The sequence below is a fragment of the Physcomitrium patens genome, chromosome 10 (genome assembly GCF_059467195.1).
Source record: "Physcomitrium patens ecotype Gransden chromosome 10, ASM5946719v1, whole genome shotgun sequence".
Lineage (NCBI taxonomy): Eukaryota > Viridiplantae > Streptophyta > Bryopsida > Funariales > Funariaceae > Physcomitrium > Physcomitrium patens.
Genome location: NC_143419.1, coordinates 7,593,252 through 7,611,792, shown reverse-complemented (window position 1 = coordinate 7,611,792; position 18,541 = coordinate 7,593,252). Strand labels below are relative to the sequence as shown.

The following is an 18,541-nucleotide window of genomic DNA, read 5'->3' as shown; positions in this document are numbered from 1 at the left end:
CAAACTATTTTCGATTACTTATCATGTTGAAAACACATATACGTACCGAAAATTTTGGCGGCGCTTAGATGTAGATAGGTCAGATTGGACCGGCTGCGTCAAACATTGGCAGCTTAAGAGAAGCGAGTGTAGTTTTACTGGCGCTCAATGACGTCTATTAGTCAGAGCAGATGTTTCATCTCCTGTACTTCTCTCAGGGTGAAGCATCGTATTTCCCAACCTTTTCGGACAAATTTTAGGTTTGAATTTTTTTTTCGGACGCATCCTAAGCCCATAAGCATCACCCCAGCTGCTTTAAGAAGAGAAAGTGACGTTGCGAGGGAGTTTCAAGAGAGCATGGGCTACTGGCTGCTGAAGACGGAGCCAGGAGAGTGGGGATGGGCAGATCAGGAAAAGAACGGGGGGATCTCGAATTGGGATGGCGTGCGCAATGCCCTGGCGCAGAAGCATCTTCGGAGCATGCAGCTAGGGGATCACGCCTTTTTCTATCACTCAGGTAAAGGTCCTTCCGTAGTTGGGGTGGTGGAGGTCGTGAAGGTCGCATACCCGGACAATACCGACGAGAGTGGCAAGAGCTGTATGGTGGATGTGCGTGCACTCGCTGCCTTGCCCAAGCCTGTTCCATTGTCTGCAATCAAGAATGTTGAAGAGTTGCGGGATTGGATATTGTTGCGCCAGTCACGCCTCTCGGTCATGCCTGTATCGCCGGATGAATGGCAGCGAGTGTGCGAATTGGGTAATCTTTCGCCACCCCCATGTCTTGTCTCTGGTGTCAACGGATCCGTTTCCAACACCCAGCCAGCAGAGCCCAAGAAAGCGAATCCAAAAAGGAGAAGCGGAGTCGAAGAGAAGGGAGATGCGGTAATGATGGCGAAGAAGAAAACAGGAAAAGTGAGCGCCGAGGTTGAGGCAGAGCCAAAGAAGAGAGCACGACGGCTTCCACCAAATTCAAGTAACGGCATCCCAACGCCGGTTGCTGTCGATTTGGAGAGTGTGAAGTCGAAGGATCAACCGAGTCAACTCGAACTTTCCCCTGTTGCAGAACTGAAGACCTATCGGCGGTCCTCTCGGTCCAATGTTGAAACTACCACCAGTGCGCCAACCCTTCCTAAACCAATTCAGGAGCTGCCGAGAGGTAGGAAAAAGCTTCCTCGAGATAAAATTACAGAGTAGTGGTTTTGTTTTGTTTTGTTTTTTTTTTTTTTTTTCCTTCTTCTTTTTGCGAAATTGAACGCGGCTAAATGCTCCATACCTTCGTCACCCTTCTCGAAATCCACGGCTTGATCCTTGGATTACACTTAAGATTTGTTCGATTATTAGCAAGACTTTCATCTTTGGCATGCATTCAGAACGGAATCTGGTGTTAGGGCTAAGATTTTAGTATCGTGGTGAACGTCATCAGCGGCCCCACAGATTTTTGTTCATCTTGAGAAGATTCTTGTTACACAACGCGCTTTATAACGTCTGCTCTGTAATGGAGACGGGCAATGTGAACAAATTTGGATGAGAGCATGTAATAATGAAATTAGGCTCAGAATCGTTCTTCTACCTTGTAGTCCTTGTGCTCGGCAACAACTTAATTTTCATCAATTGCAAAGGTTGTGTTTGACTGTGATCCTTCTGAATACCAACAACAGATGAGGGAAATGTAGGTCAGCTTTCGGGCATTTTTCACACTTTCGGATCTGTCATGGGTGTGTGTGATTGAAGAAATATTCCCTAGATCTGTCACAAACTCAGCTGTAAGGAAGCCTCTTCTAGGAATGATATCATGCAGGCACCCCAGCCACCATCATCTCCTCTCTGCAGCAAGGCTGCAAGGAAAAAGGCTCTTCTAAAACCACGATCTATGTGTAGCACAGTTCGATTCGAATCCATGGTAAGTTCCATGGAGGCTCGTCTATCCACCTGCTCCCAGAGCGAAATCAATCAAGTTTGATTCTGTGTATGGGCACACCACTCAAATGTGAACTAAACCATGTATTTTGGAATCTGTGTGCTGCATTCCGGTGGTGAAAGATGCCGTCATTGTCCCAAATGCTGCAAGCTTCAAGCCCAAAAGTGCAGGCAAGATAGAACTCCACATTCACTATGCCACGGAAAGTACACAGAAAACCATAGACGGCAATCTAAAGATGGCAGAAGCTTCAATCTGCACACGCAACTGCCGTGTCATCAGCACCTTTGTCAATTCTCTAGCTAGAATGGAGATCCACCGACACGATTGGATGAATGGTGTAGATTATTCATCCATCATGAAAACTGTTCATCCTCACCTCGCCCTTTGGCCACATGGAGAGCTTCAACCTTCAAAAATATGCTATACTCAATGTATGCACTTATATGTGTTTGTATATGTTTGTGTGTGTGTATGAGTGTGTTTTTTTTTTTTTTTTTTTTTTTTCTCTCCATATAAATATATATATATATATATATATAAAAACTAATCTCTTTATCATTTGTTTCTTCACTGAAACCAGTGCTTCTTCTTATAAAAAAGATGTGAATTGAAGTGAACTATGGTTCACTTCATCTATTTTAGAAACTGAAAAATTATACATAATTAAGATTTTTGAGAATGCAAATAATTTAAGAACAAAAATATTGAAATGCTTAGCATGTCGTGGCTAAGAAATAAGTGGCTAATTCATTAAGTAAAGTTTCCCAAAAAAGGGGTGATAAATGCAAGGTCTTTAATGATTGTGACCAATACTAGTTTCAGACCAAATCAATCGTGAAACATAGTATTGCCTATCTTTAACGTTCAAAGTGTAGAAATATAGTGCACATTGGTATGGTAGTATTGAAGATCGTTCTGCAACAGATGATAGAATTAAACTTTCAAAGAATTCGTTTGATGTATTTAATGAAAAGATGGAGAACATTGGTTCCGTTGCCTTGGAGATAAAACCGACAATGTTCTCCAGGGATAGAATGTAAGACTTGCACACGACCAGCGTATCTATACTAGAACTGCACAAAGACTATGGAATTGCAAGGTGATGTATTTCATCAAAGCTCCATCAACACTAGAGAATTGCTCAAGGAATGTACTTTGCTATCATAGTAATAAATAACAGATGTATTGCATTGCAGTACAAGCTTTCATGTTCCGCATGATACGCAAGGCACAACAATTCTCGTCAATATAGACCTCATCAAAGATCGAACATGAACGTTTTCAAATATTCACTGAACTACATTTGGGCAAATCTTACGTTTGTCTCCAGCAGATTCTACAAGGATTGCATTCTAATGCAAATTACATGTTTAGCCAAACAGTGGCAGGAACATCGTCTACAACCTATCCAAAGGTGCATCTAAGTATGTGCCACAGGTGCCTGCATTTTAACTGGATTCTTGTGCATTTTAATCGGGTTCAAGCTCTCAAGTGTTTCAGAAATTGTCTGGCTCCAGACAATGCTGAAATTAATGTCAGCACACGCCAATTGTTTATCACTCTCATCCACAAACTGAAGCTTTATTTTATAGCTCCCCTGCAAAAAAAATGAAGATAAACACAGCGTAAGAAGATCCTGGTTTGCTAACTCAGGTTATTACTAAACTATTCCCGGAACAATCTTACACGTTGCTCACACACTGTTGAACAAGAACGTCTATCTAATTACTGACGATGAAATAAGACTCCTTCAATAAGAATCCAAGCACTGATGTAAGGTTGTTCGCTAATATCTACCCGCTGCATCGCAGCAAAGGATTGGAAGACACGCAATTGAAATTCACAATGAATTCAATGCTGAGAGCGTCAGACTAAAATGACATTCTTCGAAACATCATAATACTTACCGGTGGTGTGAAGCCCGGAAGAATTTCAGTGTTTTCCAACACGAACTCTCCGGGTGGAATTGGGCAACGCGCCTTGCTGCAGATGTCGCTCCTTTCCGTGTGAACAGTAATGCCATGAAATGAGACACTCACAACCACACTTCCCTTGGTTATGTCCTTCTCTGCAAGTTTCAGAAATTCACCACAGAAGGTAAGAATATTTCCGCAGATAATTGAGAGAGAGCACTAACACGGGAGAAAAGAAAGGTTCAACATTGTATAACACGGAATAAAATACCTAAGCTAAGAAGATATCCAAGGCACTTCAAATAAATTAAGTAGAGCATTCACAAAGAATTACTTACTCGTGTATGCAGGGACGATGAAAGTAACATCTTCTCCACTGATAACAGGGTCAGGACTAACCGAGACATTTTTCAACACTACGTCATAATTAGCATGGGAATCTGCACACCAAAATTCCCCAATCAAACGATAGTCAGCTTAAGAAAATTGAACCGCAATACACAAGGCGAACAGATGAGGTACACGTAATGTGACGACGTAAAAGGGTGTGCGAAAATGAAGAGTTGCAAAGAAAGACGATAATAACCATAACCAATATTTGTCTACGTCCTCAGTACAAAACTTAATCACAATATGTGTCGTACGCCACTGAACTCACATTTCATGAATATATTTAGAAATTAAAGACGATTCCAGCAACACGAAGAACCTATCAATGAAGCCATCATAAACATGTTCATCAATTGACCCTTGCGAGACAGAACAACAAACAGCAATATGGCGGAACCAACATCACTCATTACAGCACAGAAATGAGACACAGGAACCTTCAGAAAATTGTACACCGCCACGTTCACCAAACCAAGCAATGATCTTTAAATCAACTAATCACACAACCATGTACATAATTGAGCCCAAACAGCCACCTCAAAGAACCACATTCAGTAAACCCATAATTTTTTCAACAGATAAATGCACATTGCTATCTCTATCCTCGTCAGTTACTTCCCACCAGTTAGTACCTCATCAATCTCTCCAATAGAGACCAAGTAACACACATTTGAAAGCAGCAAACACAACAATTTAGTGTCAAACATACATGGAACTTCTTTACACATTCTGGGAAAAGCAAGTAAAACGAAACGTGGCCGTTAGAAAACAGGAAGCCACAAAATAAAAAAACGCCCTAAATTCTACCAATTCAGCTACGACAAACTCACCGATTCATCTCTCCTCGACACACAGAATCACTTCCACAACCACGTCCAAACACACAGCCCCAAACCACTCCAAAACGAGAACCCACCACAGAAAGGACCAGTAAATTACATTGACTTCTAACCCTGTCAACCAACCCCTCGGAGGAGGTCAAATCCGGTAGACCCAACACCACTGTGAGAGAGCTCTAAAAACTCACCACAAAGCTTCCAATCGCTAGGTCTTGGAGGGGCAGCGCTAGCCACCACCGCCAAAGAGACAACCAACAGTAGCACCACGCCCATGGACTTCACAAACTGAGCCATCGCCACGAACTTCAAACCTCCCGAATCGATTCCGCTCCAATCTGGCCACACAACAGTTCCCTCGCATCCTCCTCCTCTTCTTCTTCTTGTACACTCGCCGGGCCAAAAATGACGGTGGCGTGATTGAGTCACTAATCGCGAGCTCCATCACGGAGAATTAGTTACAATACTCACTAAAACGGAGAAAAGTACGCATTAGTGAGGGGTTAAAACCGCATTTACTGACGTGGGTGAGAGTAATAAAGTGGAGAACGGGGTTAGCGCGTTGGTTTGCTGTACTTGTCCATTGGCTTGGGAAAGAAGTTTCTTACAGTACAATGGTTGAGTGCCACCTGTCAGTTTAATTACCGGAAAACGTAGGTCGTGATTGGATGCTGCCAGATGGCTTGCCACGTCGTCCAACCGGATTAAGCGGTCGGGGTAATAAGTCACGTCCCCGTGGCTGTAGGGGAAATTACTGCTCACTTCCCATTTCTCGTGGCCACCTGCTTTATACCTTTTAGTTGTACAGTGACAAACAAAACCGAGTACAAAATCTGAAGTGCCAACTTTCAAGAGCAATTACAGAAATTTCAATGATTGCTTTATAAATCTGAAAGTTACATGGAATAATACACATAGTCTTGTACACATGTACAAAGTTGCACATCAAATTGATAACTAAACATCCTTCTACAAAGTCAAATCAACAACTATGTCTTGTACTCAGTATTGTTCAAAGAAAATCTTCAAACTTCAATATTTAGTCCAATAACCTTTTGCTTCCAAAACAGCTGAAATCCTTCTTGGCATACTTTTGTATAGTTTCTCACAATCTTTTGCATCAAAACTAGGGTAAATACTACAAACATTCTCCCACAATTCTTGAACACCTCTTGGCCTTGGAGTGACTTGGCTTAAACGTTGTTTGAGAAGGGCCCAAAAATGTTCCATTGGATTCAAATTTGGAGATTGAGCTGGCCATCGAAGGAGCTGAAATGGCTGTGAAGAGAGCCAAAACTGAACACTTTTTGCCGTATGTTTGGGATCATTATCATGTTGAAAAACCACCTTAGTAGGATCTAAGTTGTAATTCTGTGTGGTACTTTGCAAGTAGGTTTCTAAAATTTTTTTGTACAAGTGTTGCTCCATTCTACCTTCAATTTGATACCAAGCACTCGGCCCAAAAGCAGTCATACAACCCCAAATCATAATTGAACCACCACCATGTTTGACAGTTTGACTAACATATTTAGCTCCAGGTCGTTCTCCTTCTCTCAACCAACACCAAGACCTACCATCTGAGTTGATTAGGTTAATCTTTGTCTCATCACTGAAAATAACCCGTCTCCAATCATCAACAGTCCAATTTTTGTATTTATGAACAAAACTCAACCTTGCAAGAACATGTCTTTCGGCAAGTAGAGGCTTCTTTTGTTGCACACAAGCACCCAAACCAGCTTCTCTCAAACCACGCCTCAAGGTGATGTCTGAGAAGTGTTTACCTGTTTTTTCTCGAAGTTGTTTTGCAACTGCACTTGCCGTTTTGAGACAACCAGCAGTGATAAGGTGCACACCAAGTCGCTTCTCTTGCTCTCCTAAAACCTTTGGACGTCCTCCTCTTTGCTTTTCTATTTCACCACTAATCTCCCTCCTCAGATGAGCTACTAAAGACTAACTCATTCCAAGTGAGTCTGTAACTTTTCTTGTAGAAACACCACTCCTAAGCTGCACCAATGCTTGGTGCTTCAATGATTCACACAACTGAGGCATAGAGATACAATTGACAAATCAACTTTCATTATAGATAGTACACAACAAGAGCAACACAACAAACAAAAAATGCCCTCAAATCTTGCAACAAGGAGTGTACATTGAAATTTCGAAATTCAGCAAGAAAAAGCAACCAAAACTGAGTACGCACATCTGTGTGCTTCTACAACACTTTTCTCATAAACCCTACCTCAAATGATAATGAGATTTTTCATCCATGTAGAGGACTGAATGAATACACACAATAAAAAAGTAATTCTATCAATTGACTTATGTGTCAGTTGGAAGGATCAATGAACTATGAGTGTTCAGATTTTGTACTCGGTTTTGTTTGTCACTGTATATGAATATTGTCTCAAGGAAAAGCACCCCATTTGAATGAGGGTTTCATCAAAAAGCAAATTGTATGCATTTTTTTTATTTCTACAACAAATTTTACAATTGCACTATAAGTAATGTAATTGGCCTATGACAAATATAAAACCAGCCAATCTGAGTATTTATTTTTTCTCTAAAATTTTTCATTGTTAACATCATTGGGATTGGAAAATTTTCACGTTCTGTATATTGTATGATTAAAGGCTTTTTTCTATGCGATTTTGTTTATGTAACGAGGTGCTTTCAACACACTTGCAATTATAAATTATAGCCTCGAAAGTACATTATAAATCTAGTCATATTGCAACCAAATTAATTATACACTCCTAATTTTAAAAAATATTAAAAAATAAAATAAATGAGCCTTCAAGGGGTCTTTATACCTAAAAGTCCACTTTGAAAAGCCATGAAATTTCAAAGTGGACTATAGCAAAAGAGAAGCACATGAAGATAAATAAACAAATGAATACTTTATTTAGAAATGTGGAAGTCTGTACCTTTTTTGTAATTTTTTAAAACTCCAACTGCATATATGCCACTTACTAATGTCTTTTAGGTGACTTGCTGCTGCTGAACCATGAGTGTGTTATGTACAGTGTTTGGTGTTTTTCTCTAGATGTTAGGTATTATATATTAATCAATGCTGCATCTTGTAGTTGATAACAAGAATAATTTGAAAAAAAACACATACAAATTATATTTTAATTTAAAAAAACATATAAACTAATAATTATTCAGAAGTTGAGAATAAAATATTACAACAGGATTCTATCAGATTAAGATAAAACATTGTACTTATCCAAAATATTCCTTGTTAGATGAACTAATTCATCAACATATTTTATAAAATTATAAAATTTTCTACAATACCAATTAAGAAAGAACATATATGTATATAATTGAAATATTGTAAAAATGTGGACACACACATACACACACATACACACATATATATATATAGAGTGATACATAGATATGAATATGCACACACATACATAATGAAATGTGACTTTCAATTCCCAATCCAACACTAATTGATGAAAAAAAAAAAATAAACAAAATTCTAAAATATCTTACACTAATATGTTTTTCATAACTAAAGGATTATAATTGCAAGAACTAATATTACTTAAATCCAAAATTGTTGTTTTTAAGTTTTCACAAACATGCACGCTATTGTATTATGTGAAAATTAATCTAGCAATGCATTGGACATGATCTTACCTTGAAGTTGGATTTACAATCGAAAAAAAACAATGCATAAGGTGTTTAGAAATACCTAGACAATCTTAAACAACTTAAACAACTTAAACAATCTTATCACATTGTATTCAACTCAAATGAACATTAAAAAATACCAAAAAAAAAATCATAATTAAATCTTAAAGGAATAAAAATCTAAAAAATCTAAAAAAAATCACAACAAATAGTAAAAATATTATTCAAAAATCCTAAAGAAATTACCAGAAACTCTAACTAAATCATAACCAAAATCTAATAGAATTCTAATCAAGTCATATTTAAAGCTTTATAGAATTCTAAAAAAACTCTAAAAATCATAATAAAACCTTAAGTAAACTCTAACAAATCCTAGTAAAATCTTAAATAAACACCAAAGTAAATTTAAAACTTCAATAACTATTACATTAATTATTGATCTTTTTTCAATTTTTTCACACAATTCAATTTTATAATTGAAAACAAGCAGACAAAGTTTAAAGAAGATCTAACTTATATATTGAAAGAAAATGCTCATAGTCCACTTGGGTGTTGGCTATCTCTCTTTTCTATCTCAAAGCAAAACTTTTAGTTTCAATATTTTGTTCTTAAATTGTTAATTTTGTTTTAAGATTTGCAAGAGTTTAAATAAATTAGTTATATATTTGTTTGTAGATAAGATAAAGTTATTCCAATAATACTTGCACATTGCTCATAATCTAAAAATCCTCATTGACCTTCAAAATCTAATTTTTGAAATCCTAGCTCACTTAGATCTTACTTATGTTTGATCCAACTACCCAATTGAGCTCAAATTTACAACATATAATTAATACAAATATATTTACAAATCCACCAAATTTCATCCATATAATTATTTTCAAACGTGCATAATTTACCAAAGTATATATATATATATATATATATAAAACACAAAACAAAGTCATCCAAAACTATTCTAACTTTGCAAAGCTTTCACAAAGTCAATATGCACTAAAATCCCTTAAAACCAATTCTCATAGAAATCTTATCAAGTTTGTTATCATAATCCACACTCCAATGAGCAAAAGAGAGTCCCATCTATTGTAGGTATGCAGTTTTGTGCCTCAAGGTCTGGTTTTGTTCTTGATTCATAACTAGCCCTCCATACAAATCAATATAAGATTTATCTAAATAATGTTCTCGAATTGCTACTCTTTACTTCTACATGGGTAGACAAGAATCCTCAAAGGAACGCTTTCATCGAACACACTGCATACACCTTTTTCTTCCTTCACACACTTTTTCCACGCCTACTTCGTTTACTTCTTTTTTCTGTCGTAGATACCTTATCTTTTTCTTTTTCTTTTTAAATTTGCATGTTTCGGTATGATATTACAGAATAATTTGCAGAGGGAGGTCACCATCACGCAGTTAAATGATCAGCAAGTGTCTCTTTCAGTTGTCTATTATTAGATTACCATTTTTTGATTTAAAAATAGGCGGCGGCCCGCCATGTCGGAGGCGGTCTCGAGAGCCGGACCCCCCAGGCGACGCTGACCCAACTGCCCCGGTCTTCAGCGTCTGCATAGTGCCGCCTCCGACACTGCTCTCTCTCACTGCCACTGCCCAATTCGCCTTCACTAGTACTTTAATTTCATCTCCTTCCCCTTTGTGTGCGATGCGCTTCAATTCAAGCCCCTGATCTTGAGAATCCGTGGCGAATTGTCATTGTTGTGTTGATTCGGGGGAGGCCTGTAGCTGATCGGTGCGTCTCTTGGTTTATGAGGAATCGTTTGGTCAAATGCGACCACTGTAGTTGTGGCACGATCGATCATGAGGGATTACTTCACCAGGAGTGTTGTAGAGCAATGCGTCTTGGGAATTAGTCCTAGGGGTGTGTCACTTTGTTGTTAATTGCTGGTAGGGATCATAGGGGCAAGAATTGTGCGGTTCGGGGGGGAAGTGGGATAAGCTTTGAGGCTGTGGAAGGACTGTTGGCAGCGTGTGGGGATGGGAGGCGGGCTAGCGTCGCCGGCGAGGCGAGACGAGGTGGTGCTCATCACGGGCTGTTCTGATGAGGGGATTGGCGCTGCGCTTGCGTTTGAGTTCTGGGACATGGGATTTACTGTGGTTGCCACGTCGAGATCGCTAAACACCATGACATCGTTCGCGGGTCATCAGCGTATTGAAACGGTGGCGCTTGATCTCCTTTCGAAGAACAGTATCGAGGAGGCGGTGAAATTCGTCATGGCTACGTATGGTCGAATCGATATCCTCATCAACAATGCTGCAATGCCTTGCACGGCTCCTCTGGCTGAGGTTCCTACAGAAATTTTGGACAAAGTTTACAGAACCAACTTCCTTGGTAGAATTGCCCCCTCCAATTGTCTGTGTGTCTCTCAGATTGAGGTGTGCTTTTGAAGTGGAGTTTTTCTTCAGGTCTGCAGGTCTGGAATTTTAAGGCAATTGCGGAGAAAATTTGAATGATGAATGTGGGTTTGAGAGGATTCGTTTCAAACTTTTGGAATCGTGACTGGAAATTTGGAGATGTAAATTTTTTAGTAGTACCACAGTCTTTCGTGTCCTTTTTGTTCATAGGTGAGAGGACTCAGGTTTGATCCGGCATGCAGAAGTTTCTACGTCTTACGGACTGGCAATTGCCTTTTGAACTTTACATGCTTTGCAAGCGATTACAACTAGTGTGGATCCACAATTCCAACGTGTGTTCTTTCTTACCATGGCTTTTTGTAAAAATCGATTACCTCTATTTGTACAGGTCCTGTTATGCTGATTCAATCTGTTGTACCACACATGGTGAAAAAAGGGAAGGGCAAGATTGTGAATGTAGGCAGCATTGTCAGTTTTGCAGCTGGTCCTTTCACTGGACCTTACAGCGCTTCGAAGGCGGCTTTACAATGCAGTACTGATGCTCTGAGGTACGAAATGGAATGAAATAGATTGAAGAATGGATGAAATAGAACGAAAAAATCGTGAAGCTGCGATGGAAAGCTGTCCACAGTACAGATTGCTGTGGGATTCAAATGAACCCTGTGCAGCATGGCATGCAATGCAGAAAACATTGTGGCATATATAGACTGCTGAAAGGTTGTGCAGCTTCCTTTGAGCTGAACCTCTTCATTGTATTAAGGTTGGAGTTCTTATGAATGTCTTTGTATTTGCAGGTTGGAGTTGAAACCATTTAACATTGACGTCATGCTTCTTGTTCCTGGGGCGGTCCACACTGGTATTGGACCTAAAGGAGCAGAAGTTGTGAGGAGCTATTCAAGTGAATTGCAAATATTCAAACCTTACGAAGCCTATTTGCTAGAAAGGACAAAACTTGCTCATCATCCGAAGTCAACCCCAGCTCCTCTTTTCGCAAAAAAGGCAGCAGCAGCTATTCTAGCAAGACCTTCCCCCATGTGTTATACCTACGGCTACCTGTCTCGCATTTACCGCATCCTTTACTACTGCCCATATTGGATTCGGAATTGGTGGTTTACGTCTAAAATGCCAAAGTGGATGGTGTAAAATACCAATGTGTGTGGGCACTGACTGCCAGGGTGTAAGTCTTTGAATCTCATAGATATTTCAAAGTATTCTTACCTCAATATCAGACTATTGTTTCTTAGAATGAAAGTGAGAATTAGGTCCTTTGATGTTCTTAAGATGTGGTCTCATCAACACGTGAATATGAATATAGGTAATCTACTACTGTGTATATATGAAATCATTGGAGACTGGTGCCCAGTTTCTAACCTATATAGCCCTTAATATTACAGAGACTATAGCAAGTTTGCAGTCTCTAGTTATTCTTAAGCTGTATTTAATACTGTACGTACTAACAGTTAAAGCACCTTAAGATATTTGGACTCTTTTAGGAGTTCCAAAACCGTTGATTTTAGTGTACTTTCTAAAGAATCATACATTGTAACCAGGTGTATTTCTGAAGTGATATTTTTTGGGGGACCTACCGAAATTTCAGAACGATATTCACTTTTCTTCTTTTCCTGGTGATGCACGCACTTGTTACAAGAGCATTGACAGGCAGTTGGGGTTCAGAATCAGTTGTATCTGGAAAGTGCTTCGCTTTCAAGCTGTAAGATGAGGGTGTTGTTTTACCACACATGATTTAAAATTCAGGAGGCCGACGAATCAGTCTCTTGCAAATTTTTCCAAGTCCGTTCCCGAGATATGCTGGGAGGGGATTTAAAGATGCATGAATTATAAACTGGGGGTAACATAATCTATCGATTTGAAGTCTGACAGCGAAGGTGTTGGAAGATTACTGCGCAGGGTGGACCTGGTGCGAGTCGGTTAACATTTTAGTTTACTGGTAACGTGCCGTTAAACTCCCATACAATGATTTGTGAACAGGATAATCCCATAATGCCAGAACGAAACATGTCAATGGCTTGTCAGTGGCCAGTGTTTGCCATCCAACAAGCAAGCTGAGAGTAAGATCACAGTAACCTAACAGTTGAAATGAATTTTTGCGTGTGCTTCTTCAGCCATTCTTCCTCTCCAGACCTTTAGAATGCAGCTATCCAAATTCACATGGCAGTCCTTTCCTAAAATTCTCAGACACTGTAGACTCTGAACTTGGTAACCAATGGGGAGATATAATTGACGAGGTCCAGGAAGTGGGGGGGCGTCAATCTCCAAAGCCCTAAAAGGAGTGTTGGCCCCAAAATGAGCCTCATTCGTACTGAGATTTTTACGCGTCTTCCATTTTCTACTTGGTCGCCACAATTTTCTATGCATTGAAGTTTTTGGGAGCAAATGCACATTACCTCCATCTGTCTTGGCTTCTCGACATTGATGCAGAAACAACACATCATGACGTTTTGAGGTCTAGCGTAGGCTCAAGTAGGTGAAACCTGGAGGTTTAGTGTGGAATTTTGGATTTGCCTGTGGGATTTTGGATTTGATTCCTCTGGATTTCAGACAAACCATCCGAACTCGCTCACAAACGTAAATCAAAAGTTGCGCTAAAACTACACGCTGCTGGAATTTTGAGGTGGAAATTGTATTTACAAAATTCATCTGGTCTGAACATTCATCTAAATTCATTGCTAACACCACTAGGAACACGTGAACGAAGATGTGTTGCAAGTTCCTATTCCAACTCCTATTTACTCATCGCCTCTAACTCAGTAAGAAGCAAATGTCCCACTATTGTTGCAATTTTTGCAGGTGTTAAAATCTATGTTTTTTGCAAAAATCGCACGACACTCTCCGGCATACTGGGCTATCAAAGCTGTGCCCAATCACGCTCACCCAGAAGAAACAAGGCCTGCTACCTCTGAAAAGTCTGAATAGAAACTAACACATTCAGTTGCAAAATGATGCATTGTGGATGAGAGTTCCTCAACACGCACAAGACTACCCTAGATAAATGATCTCATTGAAGATCGTGAGCACTTGGCAAAGGGGCATAACATCATTAGTTTGTAATAATAATTGCTGATATTGGTTATTGACACTGCCAAAGGACATGGTCTTCGCCAACCCAGCTTCTGCAGCCCATGCAGGCGTATTCCTAACAAAAACGCATGCGCACGGACGGAATTTACAACAATTTTCCTAGCAGCGAACCCTGCAATGAACTCCACAGCAGGAAGAATATATATATATATATATATATATATTACAGCATAGGGTGTCAAAAGACGAAAAATCAGTTCAGTCGAAGGCATGGGCACGGAAGCAAGAAGTCGCAAGCTACATGAAATCTTCAATGGCGAGCAAGTGAGCTCGCCATCTAGCTGCATGTTCAGATGCGAAATCCCAGAATAACCACCTCAATTCAAAGCAATTCAGAATCACCCTCGAACCTGAAAGCATACTTCTAATCTTGGATCACAATTCAAGTGACTGACAATCCAACTCTATCCCACAAGATGCGTAAGAGAAAACATCATTTTGCTGATTTTAGCTTCGTCAATGATTACAGGAAGCCAGGCGAGCTATGGACAAAATTGGGTTACTAATTGTTCACACGCACAATGCGAGCCCCAGCTACGACCTATCCTGCAGCTGCGACGTGGGTGTAAATCATGTTAATGAAACATTCTGCATCCTACTCTATGAATAGACGCTCGAGCAAGAGATCGAGAGTAGGTTGTAATTCATAATTACAAGTATTTGTATCTAGATTTAAAAAAGGATTCTCTAGAAATGAGACAAAACGGGATCTCACGAATTTTACTCGACACATGAGAAGTAAGTACATTAGAGTAAGATACCAAGCCTTCTCCTGACTCAGGAGGTGTGTACCAAAGTCATATAAATTGAGTAACATTAAACAAGTGCAATTCAGAAAGGTGTGTATTACAGGGAAAAGCAAGACTAACCAATACATTGAAATGTTCTCGGGGAGAACCATAAATGCTTCTACAATATAGAAACGCTCAGAAAAGAAAGCAGTGCAGTGCAGTGTCACCGCCTTCTCAACATCTGCTAATCAGGAGATAGACAGTTTTCTAAACAAGTAGATCAACCCTACGGATCTAAACGGGGAAAATTTTCACCCCCTCAAGGTGTTAACCTTGCCTTGGAACTAACCATGTTCCTTAATCCCTCAAATACCTCTTACAAGGGAGGAAATAGATTACACTGGCATTGCTCTTTTCCTGAGTATATCTATAAGACCCCTACTTGTCTGTAAGACACTATATGTGCAAAGAAAGCACTAGAGACTTCTTCAAACCTCCTCTATGAAACACGACGATGCAATATACAGATTGAACACCCGTCCCGTGTTCTTCAATAATCTTCTCTAGCATCCACCTAGGTCCAGCTTAGCTCAAATATAAGCTCTTTAATAAGCTAATCCAAGAAACCTTCACTCACTTGTTAGAGGTCGGTTCAAGCAAAGACAACGGAATCGAGCACGCCCAACTTTGGTTAATAATTCATTCTGAGCTTGCTCCAGCATCTTAACTACCTGCGCAAAGCTAGGACGGACATCAGGATTGGCATCCCAACACCGACTCATGATCTCAGCAATATTTGGAGGACAAGTATCAGGTATTGGGGGTCTGACACCGCGATTAACCACTGCAAAAGCAGCTTGCACTGCAGACATATTTTGAAAGGGCAACAGGCCTGTCACAAGCTCCCATAAGACCACACCAAAGCTGTAGACGTCCACTTTGTGATTGTAAGGTTTGTGCTGGATCATCTCCCTGCAGTTCCAAGGTCCAACTTAGCTCTCACTAATATGCAATGAATCGAACATTTGAACCTGAACCTCTAAAGATGCCCAAAACACAACACCTGAATCAGCTGTTTGACAGTGAACCATATCTATGCCAATTCAACTACAAAAAGCTAGTGTACTGAAGTAGATGACAAACACACACCGTCGATGCGATAACAAGATGCAAATAAATTGTCGTTTAACCTTGAATAGAGCAAAAAGGAGCTGTACGTAGAGACCAAACATTTTGAGATAGAAGGGAATGGCAGGTAGATTGATATGATCATTCACACAGAAAAAAAAACATGTACCAGCGTGAGGGAAAACAAAAAAGAATACAAAACACAAACGTCAACAGTTAGATACTCACGGAGCCATCCATCGATAGGTTCCCGTTTCTGGAGTCATGCCCTCAACTTGCACTTCTATCCTAGCAGCACCAAAATCTGCAATCTTAATTGATTTGTCCGTTGCGATGAGCAGATTGTCCGACTTCAAATCTCTGTGAATGATCTCGAGACTATGCAAGTACTCCATGCCCCTGGCGACATCCAGAGCTTGTTTCACTGCGAGCTTTAGAGGCACTGCTCGTGATTGCCGTTTACTCAAAAATGAGCGCACTGATCCTCCTCTTGCATACTCTGTGACTATGCACCATACCATGGGTTTACGACAAGCTCCGATGAACCGTACCACATTCTGATGCTTCACAGCTGCGAGCATGGTCACCTCCTTAGCAAATGCAGACTCCATCATCATCATTTTCTCGACATTGTTCTCCGGTCTCTCCAATATTTTGACGGCCACGTCTTCTCCATTGTAGGTTCCTTTGTACAGTCGACCAAAGGCACCTTGTGCAAAAGGAGGGCCCATTTGCAGTCGCCTCAAATCAATAGTCCAATCATCGTATCCTTCCAGACCTTCTGTTTGATACCTGTTGCAATATGATTAACCATTAGGAAAAACCATGGCCTTTACTGTTCTATCGAGACCAATGATTCTCTCATTGAATCCTGAGCTCATTGAGCATTTAAAAGGGGGTGAAATGCAGCTGCTACATTAAGCTTGACGCAAGTTGGAAAAATCAGTGGATACCTGTGCAAGCCTTGTACATCACTAATATTTTTTTAAACGGGAAGGTCAAAATACGAAGAGCGGAAGACCTGAACAAACCTTGGGTCCATGAGAGCAGCAGCTAGCACGTCTTCCCCAACAGTATGTGAAACAATGTCTGGCATGACCACACTATTCTCCACAGAAGCATTTCCCTTCGGCGGCCGAGGGTGAAGATCACGATGCATTAGCCGTGTGTGCAGTGAGATACCGCCGTTGGATCCCACGCTACTATCCGCTTGCGACATCATTGACACCGAGTTTCCACCATTGCTCATACTCATCGGTACGCTTCCAGTACTTGACACAGACATGTCAGAGGCTTCCTGCAACCTTCGGTAATCCAGAAAGGCATCTTGAAACATGAAGAATTCTTGTGCCGCCATGATCGCATGCCTTTTCCTAAATCCCACTAAGATTTCACCCGTCCTCGGTGGACCCGCTTCAACCACTGTATGCTCAAAACCCACACCCTACCAGTGCCATCTCCGAGTCCAACTTGGATCCTACCAGCATCCCGTAACAGCCACGAAAGATCAGCCGCGTAATACCTACTGGTCAGGGAAGAGCTCTACTCTCACCGGCCCTCTTCAATTGATTGCCCTAACCCCTTCTCCTACCCCAAAAGCGCACTCAATCTACCGCCGAAGCTCGACGGCCCGCAACATCTTCCAACAACCTCATCCAACAATCTCCTCCTCTGCCAACCCAACCAAACACCACATTCTCACTTCACATTCACACCGCAGCAGCACCTCTAACTCCCACGCTTCACACCCTCACATACAACCATTCTCCAACAACACCTCCTTCCCAGCCACCACCGCCTTCCCTCTCCCTCTCCCTCTCCGACATCCCATCCTCCTAAACTCACCCTAACCACCTCAAAGAGAAAACCAACCAACCCTCACACCTCCTCCCCTACACCAATAACCACACCTTAACCCAAAAAAAAAAAAAAAAAAAAAAAAAAAAAAATGTCACTACTTCATCAGCGCACATCAAATTCTCATCACCTCTCTCTTCTAACCACAACACCCGCCAGTTCCTCTCTCACCGCCTCATACACCCCCGAGATCGGACTCTCACTGCACCATTGCAACCTGCTATACCAACACGCACCGAGAATTTATTCTAAACAGTTCCTGAGATAGTAGTGAACACTCGAACAGTGCGCGGGTCAGCAAAGCAAAGCCAAATGAGACCGACCGCAAGCAACCAATCAATAAAGACGCAAATACTCTCACAAACAGAGAAAGAGAGGAGAGTGTGTGTGTGTGTGTAAGTGAGAAAGCCTAGAAAGATACACACAAGCAGCAAAACAGAGAAGCGACGCAAAGCTCGCAGCAGTCAGAAAACGCGGAGGGGCAGTGTGAAGCTGGCTGCCAGGCGGCAACTCCATGTGTTCCCATTTAGCTTGACTTCCCCCAGAGAGTCTACGAACGCCGTAGATATGCCAATACAGCCGCGTTGGAAACCCATCCTTGACTATAATATCACAGTCCAGTACCCTCCATATCTCATCCTTGCCGTAGATTTAGGGCCCATATCTACGGCT

General features: G+C 40.8%; 4 protein-coding genes and 1 long non-coding RNA gene across 6 annotated transcripts; 2 read left to right on the top strand and 3 right to left on the bottom strand.

Moving 5' to 3' along the window:
• Positions 1-14: 14 nt before the first annotated feature.
• On the top strand, positions 15-1,548 carry LOC112287329 (uncharacterized). Its single transcript, XM_024530230.3, has one exon. It carries the CDS (start codon positions 148-150, stop codon positions 1,171-1,173), a length of 1,026 nt encoding a protein of 341 aa, XP_024385998.1. The 5' UTR covers positions 15-147; the 3' UTR covers positions 1,174-1,548.
• A 1,489-nt stretch (positions 1,549-3,037) lies between these two features.
• LOC112287215 (uncharacterized) lies at positions 3,038-5,383 on the bottom strand. The gene is made up of 4 exons (XM_024529997.3): positions 5,231-5,383; positions 4,152-4,253; positions 3,808-3,968; positions 3,038-3,497 (listed from the first exon to the last, which is right to left on the bottom strand). The coding sequence occupies exons 1-4, from the start codon at positions 5,334-5,336 to the stop codon at positions 3,321-3,323; spliced, it is 546 nt and encodes a 181-aa protein (XP_024385765.3). The 5' UTR covers positions 5,337-5,383; the 3' UTR covers positions 3,038-3,320.
• A 519-nt stretch (positions 5,384-5,902) lies between these two features.
• On the bottom strand, positions 5,903-9,063 carry LOC149988247 (uncharacterized). Its single transcript, XR_016505095.1, has 2 exons — positions 6,821-9,063; positions 5,903-6,616 (listed from the first exon to the last, which is right to left on the bottom strand). It is a non-coding gene; the product is annotated as an uncharacterized LOC149988247 (long non-coding RNA).
• Positions 9,064-10,159: 1,096 nt separating this feature from the next.
• On the top strand, positions 10,160-14,978 carry LOC112287834 (NADPH-dependent 1-acyldihydroxyacetone phosphate reductase). Of its 2 annotated transcripts, XM_073536892.2 has the most exons (4): positions 10,160-11,031; positions 11,443-11,602; positions 11,849-12,231; positions 12,605-14,978. In XM_073536892.2, the coding sequence occupies exons 1-3, from the start codon at positions 10,677-10,679 to the stop codon at positions 12,195-12,197; spliced, it is 864 nt and encodes a 287-aa protein (XP_073392993.1). In that variant the 5' UTR covers positions 10,160-10,676; the 3' UTR covers positions 12,198-12,231; positions 12,605-14,978. The 2 variants fall into 2 exon arrangements, with proteins under 2 accessions (XP_073392993.1, XP_024387113.1); XM_024531345.3 differs by lacking the exon at positions 12,605-14,978 and having other exon boundaries at positions 11,849-12,570.
• LOC112287833 (serine/threonine-protein kinase STY13) lies at positions 14,970-18,396 on the bottom strand. The gene is made up of 3 exons (XM_024531344.3): positions 17,044-18,396; positions 16,241-16,804; positions 14,970-15,856 (listed from the first exon to the last, which is right to left on the bottom strand). Exons 1-3 carry the CDS (start codon positions 17,367-17,369, stop codon positions 15,514-15,516), a joined length of 1,233 nt encoding a protein of 410 aa, XP_024387112.1. The 5' UTR covers positions 17,370-18,396; the 3' UTR covers positions 14,970-15,513.
• Between the last annotated feature and the right edge of the window lie 145 nt (positions 18,397-18,541).